This window comes from Tamandua tetradactyla, chromosome 3 (genome assembly GCF_023851605.1).
Source record: "Tamandua tetradactyla isolate mTamTet1 chromosome 3, mTamTet1.pri, whole genome shotgun sequence".
In the NCBI taxonomy this organism is placed as follows: domain Eukaryota; kingdom Metazoa; phylum Chordata; class Mammalia; order Pilosa; family Myrmecophagidae; genus Tamandua; species Tamandua tetradactyla.
This window is the reverse complement of record NC_135329.1, coordinates 149,907,888-149,933,145: the sequence shown is the minus strand read 5'-3', so window position 1 is coordinate 149,933,145 and position 25,258 is coordinate 149,907,888. Positions and strand designations below refer to the sequence as shown.

At 37.7% G+C, this 25,258-nt stretch overlaps 2 protein-coding genes and 1 non-coding gene across 5 annotated transcripts in view; 2 read left to right on the top strand and 1 right to left on the bottom strand.

Annotated features, from left to right (window-relative positions):
- The first annotated feature begins 10,553 nt into the window (after positions 1-10,553).
- Positions 10,554-12,970, top strand: LOC143677806 (intraflagellar transport protein 70B). Its single transcript, XM_077154269.1, has one exon. The coding sequence runs from the start codon at positions 10,844-10,846 to the stop codon at positions 12,839-12,841; it is 1,998 nt and encodes a 665-aa protein (XP_077010384.1). The 5' UTR covers positions 10,554-10,843; the 3' UTR covers positions 12,842-12,970.
- A 5,024-nt stretch (positions 12,971-17,994) lies between these two features.
- TRNAG-CCC (transfer RNA glycine (anticodon CCC)) lies at positions 17,995-18,065 on the top strand. Its single transcript has one exon. It is a non-coding gene; the product is annotated as a tRNA-Gly (tRNA).
- Positions 18,066-19,309: 1,244 nt separating this feature from the next.
- AGPS (alkylglycerone phosphate synthase) overlaps positions 19,310-25,258 on the bottom strand; it is a 211,460-nt gene continuing 205,511 nt past the window's right edge. For all 3 annotated transcript variants that reach the window (XM_077154266.1, XM_077154267.1, XM_077154268.1), the window contains one exon: positions 19,310-25,000. In XM_077154266.1, the coding sequence (XP_077010381.1) occupies positions 24,879-25,000 (122 nt within the window). In that variant the 3' untranslated portion in view covers positions 19,310-24,878. The remainder of the gene's footprint in view (positions 25,001-25,258) is intronic.

Genomic DNA, 25,258 nt, shown 5'->3' with positions numbered 1-25,258 from the left:
ACTCAGCCATTGACACTTTATTTTGTCTCATTTCATTCTTTCCCCTTTTGGTTGATGCTGAGTCCCAGCTCATTCTAGGATTTCATGTTGCCAGGAAGGTTCACACCCCTGGGAGTCATGTAGACTCCCATTAGAGAGGGGGAGGGCAGTGAGTTTGCTGGTTGTGTTGGCTGAGAGAGAGAGAGGCCACATCTGAGCAACAAAAGAGATTCTCTTGGGGGTGACTCTTAGGCCTAATTTTATGCACGCTTAGCCTATCCTTTGCAGGCTTAAGTTTCATATGAACAAACCCCAAGATTGGGGGCTCAGCCTATTGCTTTGGTTGTCTCCACTGCTTGTGAGAATATCAAGAGTTCTCCACTTGGGGAAGTTGAATTTTCCCTTTTTCTCACCATTCCCCTAAGGGGACTTTGCAAATACAATTTTATTCACTGTTCAAACCCTTCTGGGATGTATCGAGGCATCACTCTGGACAAACCTACCAAATCTCATGCCCTACTCAAGGTTCCATGTACTTATGGTGTTCAGTTAAGCTGTCCACCTAAGTTATATTAGGAAATGCACTAGCCGAAATGTAAATTTTGTACCAAATAAACATTTTTGCTTTAATCTCATACATAAGTTAAAGTTTTAAAATATGAATTACCATCTATTTTCAACACCCTGCATTATTGACAGTCCTTTGTTCTTCCTTATGCAAAACATTTTTATATTTATACATTTAGTCATTATCATTATACACTCTAGGCATTCCTAGATTATACCATCTCAGTCTTTATCATCCATCTTTCCTTTTGATTTCATTTGTGCTCAGGCCTCCCTCTATCATTCTCACATTCAGCTTCATTCAGTATTCTAAGATTATTGTATTACAGTTAGGTAGTATTGTGCTATCCATTTCTGAATTTTTACAGTCAGTCCCATTGCACAATCTGTATCCCTTCAGCTCCAATGACCCAATATCTACCCTATTTCTATCTTCTGATGACCTCTGTTCTTAACTGAAATTTGTATGCACCTTTCCTTACAGAGCAGATGCTACTTTTTAAAGTGAGGCTACTTGTTGAATAATCCTTCAAGGTTCAGGAAATTGATGCCTCTTCCATAGACCCAAAAACCAGGTATGATTTCTCTTTCCTGGACCTCTCTTTTATCACTTTGTGTCCCGTAGTGATTTCTGAGCAACCCAAAATGGTGCCGCACCGGAGCCCACAACCCAGCCTATACCTGATCCTTCTTCTATAGTGGCTCCACCTCCAGCTGCCTACAGCCCAGCCTGAAGAGGATCACACAGATTGCCCATGCCTACCAGAAGAATGCCAATATCTGTCCCAGATGTCAGCAAAATTTCCTGTGCTTCTGAAAACCCAGGTACCAGGAGGAAGCCAGGAAAGGTGGTGAATGGTCTCCTCCTCTCCCACTCAGAGCTGTGCCTTGTCATCTAGCTTGGCCCAATGAGGTCTCTTGAGTTGCTCTATCAACTTCTGATCTTCATCCCTCTCTCCACAAGGGATCAAAATTTATCCAAGGAAACATGCAGGGCCCATCCATTCTTTATCCTCCTGGTTACATGGCATTTCGGATCCCCTCATCTATCTCTCCTTTGCCTCCAGGCACTAACAAAGTAAGGCTAATGGGGAGGGAAAGAGTGTTAGTTATATGAGCTAGTGGCAGAATGTTTACCAAAACATTTGATAAGCCACCTGGCTGTAGTAGGTTAGTCCTTAGAGCATGGGCTGGAGGAGACAGGAAGGATTATAAAGTGAGAATAATTTTTTAGTTTCCAATAAGCTAGGAAAGAGGGAAAATGTGACCAAAAGAGAAGGCCCAGCAAGAAAATGGGAATCTGTGACCCAAAGAGAAGAGAAAGTGAGTGAGAAATTTCCACTTGTTCCCAGGATATTACAGACAGACTTTAAGATTAGGAACATCTGAACTTTTCAGTATATTATTCTGCCAAGGACACCAGTCATATTAAAAGGAGCTGAATTAAATTAATTCAATGAAATGATAAATCCATTTATAGAAGTCACCCAAGTTATAGGCTTAAAAGTAATGAAAGTCATTATTAACTAATGAAGAACATTATTAATTAGTTTAATATATCAAGATATGCTATATACATAAGGATCCAAATGAACTGAAGATCTTTGTTACATGCAGCTACATGTTGAAATATGGATTTCTACTGCTTCTTTTTTAGAAAAAACATTCTTATTGAGAAATATCCACACACATACAGTCCAGTCATATTATACAATCAATCACTCGCAATATCATCACATAGTTGTGTATTCTTCTCTGTGATCATTTTTAGAACATTTCCATCAGTCCAGGAAAAGAAATGAAAAGAAAAAAAGAACTCACACATCCCATACCCTTTACTCCTCCCTCTCATTGATCCACAATATTTCAATCTACCCAATTTTTACTCTTTATCTCCCCCTATTATTCATTTATTTTTTATTCTTTTACTCATCTAGTCCATTCCCTGCATAAAAGGAGAATCAGACACAAGGTTTTCACAATCACACAGTCACACTGTAGAAGTATATAGTTATATACTCTTCTTTAAGAATCAAGGCTACTGGAACACAGTTCAACAGTTTCAGGTACTTCCCTCCAACCACTCCAATATACCACAAACTAAAAAGGGATATCTATATAACATGTAAGAATAACATCCAGGATAACCTCTCAACTCTGAAGCCTTTCAGCCACTGACACTTTATTTTGTCTCATTTCTCTCTTCCCCCTTTTGGTCAAGAAGGCTTTCTCGTTCCCATGATGCCAGGTCCTGGCTCATCCCTGCAAGTCAGGTCCCACATTGCCAGGGAGATTTATACCCATGGGAGTCATGTCCAACGTAGGGAGTAGGGCAGTGAGTTTACCTGCCAAGTTGGCTTAGTGAGAGAGGTCACATATGAGCAACAAAAGAGGTTCTCTTGAGGTGAGTCTCAGGCATAATAATCATCAGTAAGCTTGCTTCTCCTTTGTAGGAATAAGTTTCATAAGGGCAAGCCCCAAGACTGAGGGCTCAGACTATTGAATTGGTTGTTCCCACTGTTTGTGAGAATATTAGGAATTCTCTAGATGGGGAAGTTGAATATTTCCTCTTTCTCCCCAGTCCCTCAAAAGGACTTTTCTACTGCTTCTTTTTTTTTTTGGGGGGGGGGGGTGGTGGAGGTTATAATATGGGTATTTATTAGCTTACAAACTTACAGTTTGAAGTCTGTGCAAAAGTGCAAATTAAGACATCAAGAGGACAATTCTTCTTGGAAGAAAGACTGCTAGCATCTTGGACCCATCTGTTACATGCGAAGGCACATGGCTGGTGTCTGCTGGTCCTTCTCCTCTTCAGCTTCTGTCACAGTGTCTTCCTCTCTCAGCTTCTATGGGACTTCTCTGAGCTATCTGGGCTTCATCTCTGTGTCCTTTATCCTCTTATAAAGGACTCCTGTACCACTTCTTTTCTTTCTTTCTTTCTCTCTCTCTCTCTCTCTCTTTTTTTTTTTTTTTGCATGGGCAGGCACCGGGAAACAAATATTGCTTCTTTTTAAATGACTATTCTCCCATAAAATTCCTCTCTTCCCAATCAAGATGATCCCTGATGGTGTTTAGGAGAAATCAAGAAAAAGGAAGTGTCTTCCATATGTATATAAGGTCTAAAAAGGGACACCAGAAGAGGCAAAATGTGTGACAAATAATTCAGGGGAGGTGAGAAATTTAAGTATGAGATATTGGGGTAGGTTAGGGTTACCAGATAAAATACAGAATGCTCATTTAAATTTGAATTTCATATGAACAAGTGGTTTTTAAATATAAATATGTACCAAATATACCTATAAGTATACATATAGTATATGTCCCAAATATACTACTTAAACTGGATGTCCTGTAGTTTGATTTGCAAAATCTGGCAACCTTAGAGTAGGGAAATGCTGGGATGTGTTGACCATGAAAACCATGTAAATTTAAATATCACAGAAGAATACGATTTGGGTACAGTGAACGTCTGGGTTAAACAACATTGTACATTTTCAGAGGTCCTATACTTAGAATCAGGTTTAAAGCTCTTCACAAACTTACATAAGTGATAGGGTTTTTCAAACTATAGAACCATAATCTGAACATCCTTCTTCCATATAAAAACTAGCCATGCGACCCTCAAAGAAAACCTAACACCATTGTCCTAGTGATTATCTAAAATACTACCTTTTCTCCCTTTAAAGGGTTCTGCTACTTTGACCCGTGAAACTTACAGAGAAACTAGAGAGGCTTGTGGATAGACCACCTGTCCCCTGCCTACCGACAGAATAAACCACAGAGTGAAATGCAGCCTGGGGATTCCTTCCTAATAAGACTGCAATTCTCACCTAGGTCAGCTTAGGCATCACCCAGTCAGTTGGGGCCCTTTCCTTCTTTCTCTTCCTCTACCTAACTTTATCAAGAAACACAACCATGCTTTAAAAATATCCAAGTTATATATATATACACACACACAATTTTTATAATACATTATAATACATATTTATAATATGTATATAATTATTTGGTATGCTGTATGGTGGGGGTAACATTAAATTCTTTTTCCATGTGACTATCCCCTTATTGCAGCACCATTTGTTGATTTTTTTTTTCTTGGTGGTGGGGAGGTTCATGGGCTGGGAAAGGAACCTGGGTCTCCCATATGGTAGGTGAGAATTCTACCACTGAACTACCCTTGCACCCCCCAAAATTATATTTTTAAAAAAGATCTAAGGGCAGTATGATGGTGGCTCAGTGGCAGAATTCCCACCTGCCATGCTGGAGACCTGGGTTTGATTCCTGGTGCCTGACCACAATAAAAAAAAAAAAAAAAGAAAGATCTCAGCCATCCATAGAGGCAAACTGAGACAACAAGAAATACTTTTCAATAGAAAAAGTATTATAAATATGCTTGATAAGATACAGTGTAGATGTACATAGTAAAGTTAGTGCTTAAAGTGAAATGTGGGGAAGCTGTTTCATTTTTCCTAGAGTAGGATTTATTGTTTTGGTTACTTGCTTTATGTTCTCAGAACTTAATTTAGTCTAGGTGATCTGTCCAAAAGAAAGCTGGTGGGTCAACTGAGTGCTGATTACACCAGCCTAAGGAGTTATGATATAGGCTATCAACTAACCCTGGTCTGCACCAGCATCCCCAAAGCAAGCAAGCAAACAACAACAAAATCTTTTAAACTTACTCCTAACTTTATCAAGATGAACTTTCTACAAACATGCATGTGCTTTTTTTCTTTTTTGACTCTGCACTGAAATTCTGTTCCTCTCTCAGATCTGCCAGTTTAAATCTTTCTCAGAACATGTCTCAACTGAAATGACATCTCTACAGCATCTCCCCAGTTCACTAGCAGGTCTTACTGGGAGATGTCCTACATTTAGGGGACATTATGATTATCTGTGGGGATGGTTTTCTGTTGTCATGCTCTAGCAAATTAAAATATATACTATTTTACTGAAAGTTTTTATATTTATTTCTTCTTTATATTCCACTAGAAGCATTATGTTGATTTTTAAATAATTAGGTATACAATGAAAAGTAAAGGGCTAAGTAGAAGGAGAATACAGAAGAGATATTTGTCCAACCAGACAGCAGGATTTACTATGAAGCTATGGAATTTAAGACAATATAGTGCTGGTCAGGAACCTGATAAACCTGACCAATGGAATAGAATAGAGAGCCCAAGACAGACCTATGAATACATGGAACTTTGTATATGACACAGGAGGCATACATATCATAATGAGGTAGAAAGGAGAGATTATTCAATAAATGGAGCCAAGAAAAAAAATGGTTATTTATTTGGAAAAATATTACATTGAAGCTCACATCATATACTAAAGTTTTAAACAAAACTTAAAAATTAAAAAAAATATGTGAATATAATTTAGACATGGTGAAAATTTTTTTTTAAATAAGACATAAAAGCATTGACTTGTAAAATGTTAATATATTTGGCTACATTACAATTATGTACTTTCTTCATTAAAACATACCTCTTCTCTCTTCTCTGAAAAACAGATATCTTAAGGAAAGTAAAAAGTTTCTATAACCAATTAAGGATTAATATTATGAATATATAAAGGACTCCTACAAATCAATAAGTACAACAAAAGATAAGAACAGGCTTTTCACACAAAAGGAAATATATATGACCAATAACCAAAGTCTAACAATACCAAGTGTTAGAGAGGATATGAATTTACAGAATCTTTTTATGCTGCTAATAGGAATATAAATCAGGGCAACAATTTCATGCAAAACAGTTTGACTTTATCTTCTAAAATTGAACATTCAAATACTCTAATGATGCAACAATTGTACTTCTAGGTATATATACAAGAAAAACTCTTGGACACATACATTCAGAGACATGTTCAAAAATGTCCATAGCAGCACATGTTCAAAATAAGAAAAATACCAAATGTGCATTTAATAGGAGAGAGGATGAGTGAACTAGAATATATTTACAAAATGATATATAATAAAGTAGTCAAAACCAGAGACCCACAGAAATACATACAACAACATAAATGAGTCTTAGAATTAAAATAGTAAGGGGAAACAGTATATGCTGTGTGACCCCTTTTCAAAAGGCTAAAATGAAAAATAAGAAATTCACATAAATACACAAAACTATATAAAAAGGAAAGCAAGACAATGACAAACATGGGATTCTGGATGATGCGAGGATTCAGGGAAACAAGAGCACAGGTTGGGAAGAATCTTCATAGTCAGACATAGGTTACTGTAAAGATCCTATCTTTTGTGTTGGGTGATGGGTTAAACGGTAATTATGACATTATTAAAAATAACTGAACTAAAAAACAAATAAATGACTAGAAGAGGACTATGCATGGCTAATAATAAGAATGGGTTAATGACCAAGGGTTATGTGCCTCTGAAATTTAAAATAAATAAAAGAAGAAAGAGAAAAGGAAGAGAAGGGAAGGGGGAGGAGAGGGAAGGAAAGAGATGGGAAAGGAAGAGAGAAGAAAAGAAAGGAAATTATGTGTGGGGAGATGATATTTATATGTAAATTTCATTTTAAAATATTGAAGAGTATCTCAGCAGATATTTGTTATAACAGTAGGGAGGAGGAGGCAGACAATGTATCTGATAAAGTTGGAAAACAATGCTCTAACCCAAATGAGGGTCTCTTTTTTTTTTTTTTACATGGGCAGGCACTGGGAATCGAACCCAGGTCCTCTGACATCGCACGCAAGCATTCCTGCCTGCTGAGCCACCGCAGCCCAAGGGTATTTTTTACTGTGAATGCTGAACCTCTATGTTGTACCCTTCATAGGACAATGCATGCATATTGTCTGGATTGTTATTGTTATGTACTTGTAGTTTCGCCCTTGGACTGTAAATTCCTTCAGGGTTCTAGACCTTCATAATGTACAGTGCCTTGGCTGGAGGAGGCACTCACAAATTTATTGAATAAATAAAATATACTATTTTACTTGGTGCTTTTATTTCTTGGAGAAGCAGGTTTTAGGATCACACTAATTTATGCCAGATAACTGCCCTTTCACATTCTGGAGTTTATCAGGTACTCACAGGAATGCAACATCTGAAGTGTCAGGAGAGAACCTACTCCTCTATGGCAGATGTTTAGTGTAATAATTCAGGCCCATAGTTGTTTAAGCCTAAAGTAATCTATTAAGATTCCCAAGGAAACTCAACAGTTTTACTAATGTAATAATAACAAAAATTTTTAAGTACCTACCAAGGGCCAGATGCTTTTTGTTCTCTTGAATTCTCATAATAAACTGAGAATGAATTTTTTGTTGCTGCTGTTCCTGTGGTAGGCAGAATAATGCCCGCCCTAAAGATGTCCATGTCCTAATCCCCCGAAACTGGGAATATGTTACCTGACATGGCAAAAGGGGCTTTGCAGATGTGATTAAGAATCTTAGCGGCCAGGGGTGGGGGTGGTTCAAGGCCCAATGGGCTCAACGTAACCACACAGAGCCTTTTCTTCTCTGTTCAGAGGAGGATCAGAGAAGGGATGGGTTAGCAGGAGAGGCAGTCCTGTTATCAACAATGGATGCATCGAGGAAAAATATCAACCCGGACTCCAGAGGAAGCAAAAAAACGTCTTTTCTAGATTAGACATGCTGAAGAAAATAACATGGAATGAACCAGAGCAGAGAAATAACAAATGGAAAATAGTTTTGTAAAAGGACTTAACTTTGTCAAGGAAACTGTCTGACCACAGCTGTAGTGGTAAAAAATGCTCAAGGCTCAAAAATTAACAATATTTACCAACAGGAAGTGGTTATATTTACAGGATAAATAATAAAGCAACCTTTTCTATTAGTTTAAAAGAGACTGCCAACTAGGTTACATATGGGATTTGATCATCTCATATTTGACAGGCAGAAATAAATATACTAAGAACCAAACATCATCCTTTTAGCACCTATATATTTTGCCTGAATAGAATTCTTCTATGTGGTAAAGATGCCTCCCTGTCTGCAGCAAAATCCACATCGTCTACCCAACCTTTCCCTCAAAGCCGGATTCCTTTTCATAAGGTGCTAAATCACTTTACTGCAACCATCAAAAGCTTTCCTATTGCTAGGAATGGTATTATAGACTTACTTTTTTGACATATGCTCCAGATTTTAAAAACGTTTGTTTATGACATTTTATAATATTCCACCTCATTTGTTGCTTAGCAGAATTTCTACCATTAATTAAAGGGCCTTCTTTCACTCCCTGCCTCCCTCCCCCCACCCCCCATCTCTGCATGCCCCTAAAACCCTAATCTATTCCCCAATAGCCTATCAGAGACTAAATAAAAGTCTGTCTATTGAAGCAGCAGTGATGGCCATGGCAGTTTCACAGTGGGATTTGTGCACTTATTTCATTTTGAAAATGACCATGCCCTCCATCTGTCTAAACCAAATGTCCTGCTTTTTTTCAAGCCAGGCCTCAAGAGCAGCATCACATGATAAGGAATAAGACACTGAACTGCTTCCATCCTGCCCATTTCAGCTGCCACACACACAGATACATACCAACCCGAAGAGGAAAATCATCACTGATACCTATAGGGATTAGACAAATTGGAGAAAAAACCGAAAGTCTCTCTTTAAAAAACAATTAAAAAAATAAATCATTTGAATGCTTTCACGATATAAATACAACTCTGCAAAACTAGGTAAGGCTAAAGATATAAAAGTCCCTTTTTCTGTTTCCATGTTCTGTCATCTTACTGTGATTTAACAACCATATATGCAAGGTAACAGCACAATCATAAAGAATTTTAAAATATTGAACTTGCGTTTCCAAGGAACAAGTGTCAGCTAGGCAGCCAGGCATAAAGAAAAAGACCCCTCTTCTTCCTGATTATAGAGCAGCCCTAGTCAGCATCCCTCCATTCACACAACTCCCTGGGTTGAAGACCATAAAGGGCTTCAGCTGGAGATCAGGTAAGAAGAAACCTTCGAGTCACAGGGATCTTGCTCAGCTGACTTCAGAGCATCACTCAGCCACTCTGAAATGGTTGCAGTTTGCCCTTTTCTTGGTACTGATGCAGTGGCAGGTTCCTTGTCTTCGTTCCACCCAGGACACAGATCAGGCAAATTTATCCCTAATGGAGAAGAAACAAAGGGTACACAAAGTCAGTTGTTTTAGAGTGTGAGCATTCAAAAGCCTACGGAAGTCTCTCCTTATCTATTACAGGTGAACAGGTGCAACACCACTCCCACCATCACTTCCTGACATCTGCTCACAACTGCAAATCAGGCCAGGAAGTTCAAACTTCTGCTGCTCAAACCAAACTGATTTTTTGTTTTCAAGGGAAACAACTCACAAGCTACCATAACTAAATTTAGTTGGGTGACTAATTCACTAGGATTACAGGACTTAGAAAAGTAACATCCCATAGGGGAAGGAAAGTAATTTAGACTTACATTTTTTCATTAGAAAGAACAGTGCATGCGCTTCACCAGGCCTTCTTACTGGTAGTGGGTGTTGGAGGAACAGGGCAGTGGGTAGGGCCAAGTGGAAACGACAACACATTCGTTCACTATTGAAAAGCAGAGCAGCAGACACTTGAAACTAAAGTACTTTCCCAGTACCAGATGCGATTCACAGCAATCTCCTCTCGCCAACCTTTGGAAACCGCCAAAATGAGGAATCCGGTCACCGCACTACTCTATTCTTAGGAAATATGCCATCAGGGCAGTTTAAAACCAGAACATAACCTAATCCGGGATGAATTTCAGAGAGTTATTCTGCCTTTTCCTTTCTTTTCACAAAAACTAAACAGGAAATGACATCGTTTATATGCACCATAGAGTGTACGAAGCTCAAACACGCAAGGAACGTTGAGCGGTACACCTTACTCCCCGCCAGGGAACGAGGTTGCACAACAGAAACAATCTACAACCACCCTCCTTTAAAAAAAGGGATGGTCCTAAAAACCGCTACTTTCGACCGCGGGAGGCGCATGCGCCGAGACTACACTTCCCAGCCTGCAGAGCGATCCGGTCCAAAAGGAAGGGGCGACTGGAATAGTGCATGCCGGGAAGTAGAGTCTCCCGCTCTGGACTACAGGAGGAGGGTCCTCTTCCGCTCTCTGACCCACTTCTCTCTGCATTCCAGACAGTGTCGAATAGCAAACCAGAGATGAAGAGAAACACTTCTGTGACTCTTTTCTTGTATTAGCCTGTTTCTTCCGCTGGAAAGTAACTTTCGGAGCTCGGGGAAAAAAACTTTTTTAGCAGTCTTCCGTTTCCGGTCGGCTTGTTTCCGTGGTAACGAGGACGCACAACAATCTTGGAAGTTATGGCTGGGCTGAGCGGTGCGCAGGTCCCCGATGGAGAGTTCACCGCGGCTGTCTACCGGCTCATCCGGGATTCCCGCTACGCCGAGGCTGTCCAGCTGCTGGGCGGAGAGCTCCAGCGGAGCCCGAGGAGCCGCGCCGGCCTGTCGCTGCTGGCCTACTGCTACTACCGCCTGCAGGAGTTCGCGCTGGCGGCCGAGTGCTACGAGCAGCTGGGCCAGCTGCACCCGGAGCTAGAGCAGTACCGCCTGTACCAGGCCCAGGCCCTCTACAAAGCCTGCCTGTACCCAGAGGCCACCCGGGTGGCCTTCCTCCTCCTGGACAACCCCGCCTACCATAGCCGGGTCCTCCGTCTCCAAGCCGCCATCAAGTACAGCGAGGGCGATCTGCCCGGGGCCCGGAGCCTGGTGGAGCAGCTACTGAGTGGGGAAGCAGGGGACGAGAGTGGGGGCCAGAGCGAGCCGGACGGTCAGGTCAACCTGGGTTGCTTGCTCTACAAGGAGGGGCAGTATGAAGCCGCGTGTGCCAAGTTCTCTGCGGCTCTGCAGGCCTCGGGCTACCGGCCTGACCTTTCCTATAACCTGGCTTTGACCTACTATAGCAACCGACACTATGCCCCAGCTCTGAAGCATATCGCCGACATTATTGAGCGCGGCATCCGCCAGCACCCAGAGCTTGGTGTGGGCATGACCACTGAGGGCATTGATGTTCGCAGTGTTGGCAACACCTTAGTTCTCCACCAGACTGCTTTGGTGGAAGCCTTCAACCTCAAGGCTGCCATAGAATACCAGCTGAAAAACTATGAGGCGGCCCAGGAAGCCCTCACTGACATGCCGCCTAGGGCAGAGGAAGAGTTGGACCCTGTGACCCTGCACAACCAGGCCCTAATGAACATGGATGCCAGGCCCACGGAAGGATTTGAAAAACTGCAGTTTTTGCTCCAACAGAACCCTTTTCCCCCAGAGACTTTTGGCAACCTGTTGCTTCTCTACTGTAAGTATGAGTATTTTGACCTGGCAGCAGATGTGCTGGCAGAAAATGCCCATTTGACTTATAAGTTCCTCACACCCTATCTCTATGACTTCCTGGATGCCATGATCACGTGCCAGACAGCTCCTGAGGAGGCTTTCATTAGGCTTGATGAACTAGCTGGGATACTGACTGAGCAGCTTCGGAAACTCACAGTACAAGTACAGGAAGCAAGACACAATAGAGATGATGAAGCTGTCAAAAAGGCAGTGAGTGAATACGATGAAATCCTTGAGAAATATATTCCAGTGTTGATGGCCCAAGCAAAGATCTACTGGAACCTTGAAAATTACTCAATGGTAGAAAAGATCTTCCGTAAATCTGTGGAATTCTGTAATGACCACGATGTGTGGAAGTTGAATGTGGCTCATGTTCTCTTCATGCAGGAAAACAAATACAAAGAAGCCATTGGTTTTTATGAGCCCATAGTCAAGAAGCATTATGATAACATCCTGAATGTCAGTGCTATTGTATTAGCTAACCTCTGTGTTTCATACATTATGACAAGTCAAAACGAAGAAGCTGAGGAGCTGATGAGGAAGATTGAAAAGGAGGAAGAACAGCTCTCCTATGATGACCCAGATAAGAAAATCTATCATCTCTGCATTGTGAATTTGGTGATAGGCACACTTTATTGTGCCAAAGGAAATTATGACTTTGGTATTTCTCGAGTTATCAAAAGCTTGGAGCCATATAATAAAAAACTGGGAACGGATACCTGGTATTATGCCAAAAGATGCTTCTTGTCTTTATTAGAAAACATGTCAAAACACACTGTCATGCTGCGTGATAGTGTTATTCAAGAATGTGTCCAGTTTCTAGAGCACTGTGAACTCTATGGCAGGAACATACCTGCAGTTATTGAACAACCCCTGGAGGAAGAGAAGATGCACATTGGAAAGAATACAGTCACCTACGAATCCAGACAGTTAAGAGCTTTGATTTATGAGATTATAGGATGGAATATGTAGCAATGTCTGATAATGGCTTTTAGCTCATTTTGCACTGTTGTATTTGTATTTAGCCTTTGGAATCTTTAAGTTTATTACATGCTAAACTTTGTACACTTTAAAATTACAATAAAAATTAGATAAACCTTTGTTCTGAGAAATCTCACAAAATTAAATATCATAGAGAAACCTCACAAAATTAAATATCATAAGATTTGACCCCTAAAAGGATTTATGAAAAAATTGAATACTGATGAAGTTGCATGTAATAGAGCTTCTAATACTTGTGTCCCCTCTTTGTTATCTTTTGTGCTTTGCTGTATGTTGAAGGACTCCTGCAAAATAGGATTACATCATGCCTGGAATAGGTTATTATGAAATCCAGAACTGAGTAGTTAATGTAGAGGATCTAGGCTTTAATAATCATTTCACGTGTTGTGTGGTCTGTGCTCACAGGTTACCCTTATATTAATTTAAAACGGACCCCTATTACATGGGTTCTAGAAACTTGAGCAAGTGTTCAATACAGATACAATCCTTTCTCCAAGCAAAAACCTCTGTGTTCTAAATGTTTTTTAAAATGTCCAAGCTCGATTAGGAAATATTGCATCCTAACAAAATTATGATGCTATTTAGTGAAAGTAAGCAACAGTTGACAAATCTCTTTGGTTTTCTTTTGGCTCCATTTATTAATAATTTGAATATATTAACAAGATAAGCTTTCTTTTGAGGGGAAATAACTTTTCATTGATCTCTAAGTGGTTAATAGCAGAGGCAGCTTTAGGACTTGGTTCTGAATTGCTTATCCTGGTTTTCGCAACTTAGGACATATTAATGTTAGGGCTGTTTCCATGCTGTAGCCTTGGGTAAGGGAGAATGTTCTATTACCATTACCCAACCAAATTCATCTCCTACTGACATCACAGATGGAATGGTCATTTAAATGAACAATTTACTAATTGTTTTTCCCACAATTGTCTTTGTAAATTTAACTGTTTGCCCTCACTTCACCTGGCTTAGAAGAAATCCAAAGTATGAGGTTGAATCATATGAATATGCTGATTTTGGAAGTTTTTGACCTACAAAATACCAGAATTTTACCTATGGTTCATTTTAGTTTTCTATGGAAAGGTGAGGAATCTCTGCCATTGGTGATGGTGATTTTTTTTTCCTTCAAAGAGGAACGGATTAGCCACATAGGTACCCAGATCAAGTGTGCTTAGCATAATTCCTCTGTAGCATGACGGTCTTAGTTGCTGAAATTTATAAAAACAGAGAATTCGGCTCATTGTGAAGTCCAATGTGTGATTTGAATTTATGGCATTTTTATTTTTTTAGTGTAAGTCTAATTTAATGATACATACTTTTTTATACAAAGTGGGCCCTAAAAGCAAGCCAGTTCTATATATACTCAAAATCAGGTAAACTGTACTTCTGGGTGACTTAGGGTAATTCTGACTTTATCAGAAATAGCAAACACCCTGACTTGAGGACCAGATTCCACTGTGACATGGTTGTAGAGATTTAAGTTCTAATTGTTGTGTTTAGTGCCCTATAATTTATGGCATTTTCAATCTGAATTATCTGAGCTGCTACCATTTACCATTATTGCTTTGATCCCATATTTGGAAGACAATGTTTAGTGTATCCCATTGCACATTCTATTTTTTTTTTTTAACAACTTCTATAGTGAAACTGTTGTTGCTTCTTTGTGTAGTAGTTCTGTGGTCCTCATTCTCCTCAACCCCTTAATATCTCGAAAGTAAATGAACTAGAATATTATTTTCAGCCATCACATTAAAATTATCATTTTTTGTCCATTTTTCCTATAGCAAACAATTTCTTTATTACACACACAAAAAAAGCAGGTAGTATTAATCAGCCAAAAGCAAATGTTTTCTAGGTACCCTTTTGCAAACAGCCCAGCCATTATTCAGCCATAATTTATTTACCCAGGTACTGTTTATGGTGTGCATGTATGTGTAATTTAGCTTTTCAGAACCCAAAATGCATTTCAAGAACAATTTTTAGGCCTTTGCTGCTGGGCAGCTGGGATTTCCTGGCTAGTAATGCATCAGGAAATCCTGACTGCTCCTACCACTGAGTAAAGGAATAAAAGTCAATGATAGCATTTGTCCCCTTCCTTATCCTGGCTCCCTAGAGAGGCATTCACCCCTGACTTGATAGATTGCTGCCTGGAGACAGCAAAAACTCATGAACCACGCCTACAAAGTTGGCAAACCAGGTCCCGCACATTGGAGAATGGTGAGAGCACTCATTGTCCTTTGTTTTTCGGATACAGATCTTTTAAACTCATGTTCAGTGTAACTTGCTGTGCTTGATTCTAAAAGGCAAATGACTTTACAATTGCTTACGTTTTGCTAGTTGAATGAAAGTTTCCATCCTAGAAGCTATGAGAAGCTTTGTTCTGTGCTCCTAAAAAATGTATGAGGTACTAAATGCATTTTTGACAAAAAGGTGAGATTCCCCTTTATTTCTAAAGTTTTCATTTATTTAGAAATTCTTCATAAAATCTGCAGTCTAAAAGGATCAAATATTAGATCCAGTATTTCATACTCTTAAATCAACCCCTTTGTCTCCGTACATACATTTGCAGAATATGGGCATGTTTGTTTACAAGTAGTTATATCCATGTTCTCAGAAATGAACGAGAACTTGACCTTCCACCAAGCAGAGATTGCTCTCATCAGTGACATGACACACCTGTCAAGGATTTATCTTCCTCATCACAGCCCCTCTTTGAATGTGGCCTCAGCTGTGATACCAGTGTTCATATTAATCCCATCTGTAGGGGTCAGGTATACAGTGGCTGCCTCTGACCCACTCATGAGAAACAGACAACTGGGAATTGGGAGGACTGTGTGAGGGTGGAGGTGAGTCATCTGGCAATGAGACAGCTATAATCATAGAAGATGACACCCCCTCCCAGAGGGCGACATTGGTAAATATAGGTAAGGGGTCTCAGACCTCAGGGGAACATCTCAGATGGTATCCATATAGAATTGTCATATAGTTTGGCCCACAGTTAGGACAATTTGTTTCGGTTTATAGAAGGCCATGGGATAGCAGCCCAAATAAATAAATTTAAGGAACATGACATAAAGGGTAAATGGCTTGGAGGAGAAGCTTTAAGGGAGTGGCTTACTCACTCTTCTTTCCTATAACTCTTGCCTATACTTACTTCCACAGTGGCATCCTCTGGAATTAACGTTACTGAAGTCTGAACTCCTGGTAGTAGTAGGGTACGGCTATTTAAACTACCCGACTTTAACATCACCAAAGAAAAACCTTTCAAGTAAATCCAGCATATTCAAATACATCTTTTTGTTTTAGGTTCCTCAGTGTTTTTCTTAATCACCATGATCTGGAAACAACAGAGAGGTTGTGTTTTCCTGAGGGTATTCTCTGCCACTGTGAGTAGCTTCCTGGCATTGGTACAATATACAGTTCACTCTGTACTGTTCATTGCCTGCCTTTTATCCGGCCACCTCTGACACTAAAGTAACATTTGAGTTATCTGTGGTTTTCATGTATTGGGCTATGCTCTTAGTCCAACAGCACATTTTGTGATAAGTCAGTTCTTGGCTGTCTAACCACATACATAAACACTGTCAACCCCCATATTCTAAACATACATTAAATTTAGCTGTAAAATAGAAGCAAAGTTCTGAGTATCCCAATTTACATCAAATCTTTCAGCAGCAACTTTAGTTCATAAATTAGTAATTTTAAGGAATTGTGACTTTCCAAAGAACCTAGATTGTCTCTAGGTTATAATGAAATGTTTCTGTAATCTTAAGCAGTTTTTTTTTACTTTCCAGACTCTCTATGGGAAGGTGTATAATTTATTGAAACAGATTTTTCTTACATTTTTAAGTACAGCTCAAGTACATTAAATTTATAAAAATGCAAGTCCAGATATAGCACTACCTTTTTTGATTTTATATTAAATCCATAAACTCATCAGCACTGGACACTGTGGATTAAACATTTACAGAGCAAGACAGTATCTGAGACAAAGGCTCATTGACATTTCTATGGCACTTAGTTGTGGAGACAGTAGCTTCCACTCTGTAGTAGGAGTACACTCCATTTCCTTACCTGTGCCCTTATGTAAAGGACAAAGACTATTAATTTATTTTATAAATGCAGAAATTCTGAACAGTCAACCAGCTTAAGCAGTTTAGAGCAGTGAAGTAGGAAAAGGCACCAGATTTAGTCAAACTTGCTCCATAACCTAGCAATGCCACTTCCCAGCTACTAATGGTGGGCAAGTTACTTAAACCTCACTAAAAGTCAGTTTTTTCATCAGTAAAAAGGATATGATATTTGCAACTGTCCTGTAAGTTTGAAGTTATTTAAAAATAAAACGTTTATAGAAGAAAAAGAGGGTGGATGATACCATTTACTTCACAGGGTTACAATCATTATCTCTTGGCTAGGGTTAAGCGCTCAGAAGAGTCACTGGCAAATAAGGAGTGAAGTAGAAAGTAAATTATTAATATAGCAATCAATGCTAGGGAAGTTTTCAGCAAAAATACATTAACTCAATCAAATCACTAAGACCGAATCAGAAAGGATCTCAGAGATTTTTGTTTTACAAAAGGGAAATTAGTAAATGACTTGTACTCGGCCGAAAAAAATGGAGCGTTCTCAAAATTTCCAGAATAGAACTCTTTCCACTGCCTTCTTAGACTTTAGAACCCCATCTTCTCCTAAAGCATAGTTTTACAGTGACTAATTTCAGTAAAATTAAAATAAAAAAAAAACCCCAGTAACTTCCCATCTTCAGCGTTGGCAAAATGAGGTACAAAAGATATGGCAGAACTATGCAAGGATGGTTTTCAGAGCTTGTTCATCAGCCAATACTAAGCCCAATCAACAGATCACATCAGAAAATGCAGCAGAAAACAAATTTATGGGTTATTATGAAAAGAGATATGCCCCAGGGACCAAACATAGGCAAATCTAAATGTGATGTCAGTGAAAACTTTATTTATTTTTCTAATAGGTGCATAGGAAATCAGAATAGCAAACTTTATCAGAATTTCAACCTAACAGCAGACAACATCAAACTAGGTAAACTTAGTTGCTTAATGTTTATCTGGAAGAAATGATGATTCACTGAATAAAAAGCCAATTGGTGGAAGGGTGCATGGGTGGTTCAGTGGTAGAATGCTTGCCTCCCATGCGGGAGACCCGGGTTCGATTCCTGGACCATGTGCTGCCCCCTCCCATGAAAAAAAAAAAAAGCCTACTGGTGGAAAAAGTACGTCAAGTGGAAGTCTAACTGCTTGAGCCCTGAATGTTCCTCCTCAGATGCATTTATCAGACAGGCTCTGGTATGTACTACAGATATCTGCCATTCCTTAGATGAGAATCTGGATGTTCAGTATGTGTCTCAATTTTACAGAGGACCCAAATTTGGGTGGTACAGTAGAAATTCTGGGTAAGAGTAAAGATCTTAAAATATTTTGAAAAACTGAAGCTACATCCACGAAGATAAATTTTAGTAAATATAAGTAACAGAGCTTTAAAAAATCAACTTCCAGGGACATATGGTCAAAATGGTATATGTGTAAAAGATAAGCTTTGTTAAATTCACATTCGATTTGAGTTGATAGTACAATGCTCACCAAAAATGCATTTATTAGTGGCTAGAATAAGGGAATCATTGGGACTACTCTGAAACATTTATGTTCAGGCCTAAACACCTAGATTTAAGAAAATCAAATTGGCATTCATGGAGATTTAAGATGGTGAAGTGTCTAGAAACTGACATGAACAAAGTTTGACTGGAGAAAATCTGAAGGAACATGAGAGCTGTCTATAAACACTTGAAGAGCAGCACTTTGATAGAGCTACTGGACAATTCTAACGATAGAAGGTAGAAGTTGCATTAATGGGTAAAGTAAGAAGACAGATTTCAGTCTGACAAATAAATACTCAATACCTATAGATTTCTTAAGTTAGAAAAAGCTTCCTGGAATGGCAGTAAATTCCTATTTGGTCACAAGTAAACATTCAGAAAGACTAATTATCTGTTTGTGGCCCGGGAGTGAGGGGGAGATTAGGTAGCAAATAATGTAGAAATAAAATGAGATGATTTCTAAGGTTCATTCAGTTTAAGCATGTAATGAGCCAGGTAGAAAAATAGTTTTCGTTAAGTAAAAGAAGAGCTAAAATCTTGGTATGGTTAGTGATTATTGAAATATACCATGTAAAATTCAGTTTAATATGTCTGATATGCAATCAGTCATTTCAGAGCCAAGACACAGCTTTAACTTTCCCCTCTAATCTGGGAGCCTCAAGCAGGGATGAAATCAGTATCTGTGCACATGCCCTTCACACTCATGGGTATTGATTGTATCCTATTTGTTTTCTCTGTTTATCTAGCACAGCATGACACTGTCATCAAAGGTTAAACTAAATAAAAATTAAATAAGCAACAATTTCCATAACAATGAGTGGTTTGGGTATTATTTTATTTTTTTCCCAACACATCTTAAAAATCACACATGGGTATTTGCTTATTGAACAGTACAGTCTAAGAAAACCAATAAAAGAAACTGAACATACACTGAAAGCACAATATATAATAGACTATGTATTGAGCCCTTGTGCAAAACAGTATGGCTCAGTCTGAATTAACAAAGCTATGCTGGAATCTCCCATGAATCTTCCTTTCCACGACACATCCACTTTTAGACTATGAATGTTAAGAGAAGAATGGTTTGTATGTATTAGTCACAGCAGTATAATGACTTACATATACCTACCCACATGTAATTCCCAAAAGATTACTACAGTACTGGCAGGAATATGTACTGCCTTGGAGGAAGACTCAGGATAAGATATTATTCAAGTCAAGTTGTATCAGAGCCAAAGTATTTCACAGGCTTAGCAGAAAGGACAAAAATTGAGAAAAATAACCTACACTTACTTCTCATAAGATTTATCATGGTCCAGGAACAGAAATATTCATAATTCTGAAGGCACCATCACACAAAAAAGGACTGACACAACTAAAGAAACAGAACCTCCCCCACTCCCCACAGGCTCTGCTACTCAGGGAGCTATGTGAGTAAACATACATCCACAAGAATGTAGTGCACGTCTCAGGGACGGCTGAGTATGCCACATTCACCAAGCCATCACAGGGCTACTAAATTGGGACAGTAGGAATGAAAATGTAGGAATGGAAGTACATATAAATCCCATTGACCGATTAGATGCGTGGGAAAGTACAAGTCCACCATATAATTAGTTTATTATGCTAGATCCAAACCAACACTGTGGGAAGGATGACCAGTGTTTCCACGTACGATTACTTAATGCCTGACATGATCTTGAAGAGAAAGAACCTCAAACTTCTGAACAACCTCTGTCTTTGAAGACCTATCCTTTTCCACTCATTTTAAATGACTTCTTCACAAAAAAAAAAACAACAAAAAACAAAACCCTAAGAAGGCACTGCGAGCTTATATCCTTGAAGTAGCTCAAAAAAAATTACACATAGAAACTGTATACAAGTACAAGCATTTCATGCCAGTTTTGGATATGTGAACAAGATTAAGGATATTTTATAGGGTACTTATGTTCTTCCTGAACAGAAATATACTACCAACAATAAGATGCCTTAAAAATACGTATACATGTTGCTTAGAAATTCACACTAAAATTGTTTTCCTTTTCTCTCTTAGATTTAGAAGTTCAGAGTCTCTGAAAAATGTTTTTAATGATACTTAATGTATTATTTTCCTTCATTTTGGAAAAAAGATATAAAACAATCTCCTTTGGGAGTCAAAATAGGAATCTTTACATGTTCACAGAACTAATTATTTAATTCTGTGATGGGTCTTTGGTTGAGTTTTCTATATATCAGTGGTCCTTACTCACACTTGTTAAGAAATTAATTGTTGTGGTTAGTAGAGCACAAGAGTACCCATTCTTTGAGGCGCCTCCAAAGTTCAAAAGGGAATACTTCAGGTTCACAGGAGACTCCTAGGAATATAACATTGATTTTAAAAATAATTAAGAGATTGATAAAACCTAGCTAACATTAATACCCTTACCCATGAATCCAAAGGAATTTAATCATATTTAGGTCACACTGTGATTGCTGCTACAACAATGAAATTATAAAAATTTACTTTCCACTTTCACATCAGTGGAAATATGGATGATGAAAAACAAGTTGAAAGAAAAACCCATGTACAAACAGAAGAATAAAGTTTCACACTTCCTTTGAAGAAAAAAAATCTCAGACCCAGGTCCTTTTTATTAATAATATAAACTTCTATAATCTCTTGACATCACAAGTAGTTTTTACAGTTAAATTTCACACTAAAGACAAACACTGTTTGGCTTAGGGAGCAGAAAGCTGAATAACTTAAACTTACATCTTTCATATCAGACATAGTTTTTCAACAGTTTGAGAAAACCCATTATACATTCTGGATTCTACATCAAAATAGAAATTATTTCTTTTTTAGGAAATTGAAATCAATGAGAATTAAATTAATATATTGACCTGTGATGTGGTTCATTTAGGAACATGGCACCTTTGGCAAAGCCAAACTGCCATAACTCATAAATCTAAAGGCAAAACACTCCTTATTCTTCAATATCAAACCAGCACTTGCTACTTCCAGCTTCTCTCCCAACCACAAAGTACATCCTAATTAAAATCAACATTGTTAAAGATTAAATGGTGAATAAAAAGCTATTAAAGTTGTCCTTAACATCAGTCTCAATGTTTCTTAAAACGTAACTATGTTTTTCACAGCTTTCCATTTTGGCTGCCTCACGCCCTAGCAGCACACGCATTCTGTGAAGCAATCTGTAGTAAATAACTGTTTGGGTTCTACGTTTATACAGAATAGTAGCTCAACAAAAGCCAGCCCCATTTGAACAGCTTAAGTAAGACACTTCAGCTTGGGACACAGAGCTTCTCTGATTGAGCTTCTCTGATTAGAAAATTGTAGCTATAAAAGAATATTACAAAGGAAAATCTCTGGGGCCAGCAAGGAGAAAGACATTTTCAAAAAATGCAAGTTAGGACTTAGTAGTTACCAACAGATATTCTTTTTAAAAAGGTTTCTTTGCAATTAGCTGTATCTGATACAGTATATAAACTAACAGAAAGAAACAAATCCTTTCTTCCATTTTTGTTTTCCAAAATACATTGACACAACTATGCACAGTAGAAGGCTACCAGCATCATAAATCATTTTTAAATCATAGCACTATTAGGGGGGAAAACCTCCAAATTCTCCAAAAGAGGAAATTTAATCTTTCTCTGTGGTAATATGCACGGCACAATTAACATCGTCTTCCGCAATCCTTTCTCAACTAAAAAAGCTCAAGTTACTTCACATAAGACTAAAAAAATTCACTTATATACTATAAATTGCTCCAAACATTAAGGCAAGAGTTCCTCTAGGGGTCAATCAAGTCTGTTCATATTGAGTCTTTACTATTCAATACCATTTCTCACTATCAGTAAATCTCCATTCCCACTGAAACTCCAACCCAAATGTAATTGTTAAATTTAAGTAAAATATTATAAATATGACTAATTTAGGAAAGTCAACTCAGTGTTACACAGCACTGAAAACCAAACAGGTTATGAACTTTTAATATTAAGTGTAAACTTTACTCAAAAAGAAGCCTTAAATAATGTTCTCCTGGCTTTAATTTTTATGAAGCCATTTTCAGATATTTGAGAGTTTGAGGCAAAGTGTAAGTGCTTCTGTGCATATTCGTGAACTCAGTCCTCCACAGACACTAAGTATATACTGAGGCACCTCTCAGAAGGAGTGTGAAAGTGGGGGAAAAGCTTTCTGATTTAGTAAATCAGAGTGAAAACAGTACTAATGTGTTTCAAAATGATCCCTGTAGAAATGATTCAACTACAAAATGTAGTCACTATTATAAAAGGAAGGTTGGGGAGTCCTGCATACATGGAAAATGCAAAACAAAGACATAAATCACTTATTTCCATAAGGATCACATAGAATAGTGAACTCAACAATTTCATGTGTTACATTTATAGTTTACTAATATCAAATACAGATTTCTGAAGCTGTCAAAATCTGACTCTCTGGGAAAGAATGTTATAACAATCACATGCAAGGGAATGGATCAGCTTATGAATCTGTAAGTTTTATTTTAAAAATTACTCAGAAACATGTATACACTTCCAGGGAGATATAAGTACCTGATTAAATTTTACATTTTGATTACCAATTAGAGAAATTACCTTCATGAATAGATGCATTTTATAAAGCTGAGCTTTTTATAATTCTAGAGGCAATTTACTCATTATTTCAAAAAATCAAGGGCTTTAAAGCAAAGATCTGCTGGAAATTTTATAATTAAAAATAAATCACCAATGAAGTAAAAGGCAGCTTCTAATAAATATTTTGGTTTTGTTCTTACACTAATATTTAATTTTGATTTTGTTTACAGATTAAGTTTATTAGCTTCAGGCCAATTTTAATAGGTAAAAATTATTTATCATTTTGAAGTCTTAAAAATACTGTTTTGTCAATTTTAAATTTTCATTTTTCTGGTTAAGGCTATTTCAGATATAAAAGGTATCAAACCACCCAAAAATACTTTGTAGCTGTTGCTATATAGACAGACAGTGTGTCCTTTTAAAGGAGTGTCTGCATTTTGACTTGCATTATCTGACCAAATATTAATTTTAAAAAAATTATCAAAAGTTAGGTATTGCATTAAGAAAAGAATCCATCTCAAAATGTGAATCATGAACCTTGACAGTGATTCAAAGTAATCATTTCACTTACTCAAAATCCAGAGTTAAATGTAAAAATGTTTGCTAATGTAATTAATGTTCACCCTATTTATTTAAGAAATATGATATTCTGAACTTTTGATTATGGTCTATCATTAATCTATTATATGTTTTAAAATTTAGGTTAAACCAGTAATTTAAAAAAAGGCAGTAAATCATTAAAAACTAAATTGAAAGTTTACTTTTAGAATGAAAATTTATCATGCCATTTGAATTAAATTTTTTTAATAAGAATTTTGCCATTTTTGACACTGTTAAGGCTTTCAAATTCAATAGCTGAATGATGATTGCATTTGTTTTTTGTTTACTCAAACAATTCTTTCAATTGGAGATATTAAATGTAAGGAGTCTTTCTTCTGCTGCTCCTGTTTGTAGCTTTTCTTCAGCTCAGTAACATGAAAATGAAGCCAAAAACATTAGGACTCTAAGGTGAACAAAGGTGTTCATTTCATGGTATACCTGTTCTTCTTGTACAATGAGTGGTAAGTCAGCTCTTCTTATAAAACATAATGAATAACTAGTTATAACAACACTTTACATCAATGATATAAATACAGTAGAAACAGAAACGTGGATAATGAAAACATGTTATCTAAAAGTATAATTTGTATACAGATGATTTAAGGTTTTATATTAGTATACTAATTACAAAGTAAAATGCAGGCCAAGCACCTTACAGAATTGAAAACGTCCTAAATAATAAGCGGCCTATATTCTTTCATGAATATCCTCCTTTAATGGTCTACTGCCTACTCATGTTATAATGCACTCAAAAAAAATGTACATAAAGATCACTCTTCAGTGGAATCTTTCCCTGGAGATCTGCTTTCCAGAAATACTCTCTTATGAAGGGTCTAGGTAAGCAATAGATGACACCAAAATCTGCCTTTGTTCCCCAAGAGAAAGCTTCAATACAAAACAGTTGGTGTCATCTTCCCCCTAAATAACTGGCAGCCGTGTGGGGCCTTTGACTAAAACTTGTAATGACAATCAATTGGCTGTAAACTGATGCACCTACAATTACAGAGAGTTAGGAATAACTTGTCAATCCATACATGTAGAAACAAAAAACAAACTAGAGAACGAAAACAAACTTTTTAAAACCAACAAACAAATGTAGCCAAAATACAGTCCATGATATATTTGATTACTGGTATAACCAAAGCAGAAGACTTAAAAAAAAAAGTGACATTTTTCATAACTATAGTAGTGAATTTATAAAAGGTTTCTGTTTCCAAAGATGTTATTGGGGTCCACATATTCCTTGACAGACTTCAGCATCCCAAAGCCGACATCGGAGATACTTTCCTTTAGCCACTGCTTCCGTAACTTGCCCACTGGAAAAACAAAATAAAAAATGCTTCAATATATACTACGATGCTGAGAGCCAATCAATCTTGTGACCACGAATATGAACAAACACTGTGTGATAAATGCTTTTATTCAAAAATGAGAAATGTTTTGCTTTTTTTGATTTATTGAGCCCACCAGACTATCAAGCTCATTAAGCCCAAAGTATTCCCAGGGGAAGCCTGTGCTCCAGTGTCTTTTTTCTGTACACTATGAAACAGGGATGAAGGAAACTTAGACTGAGA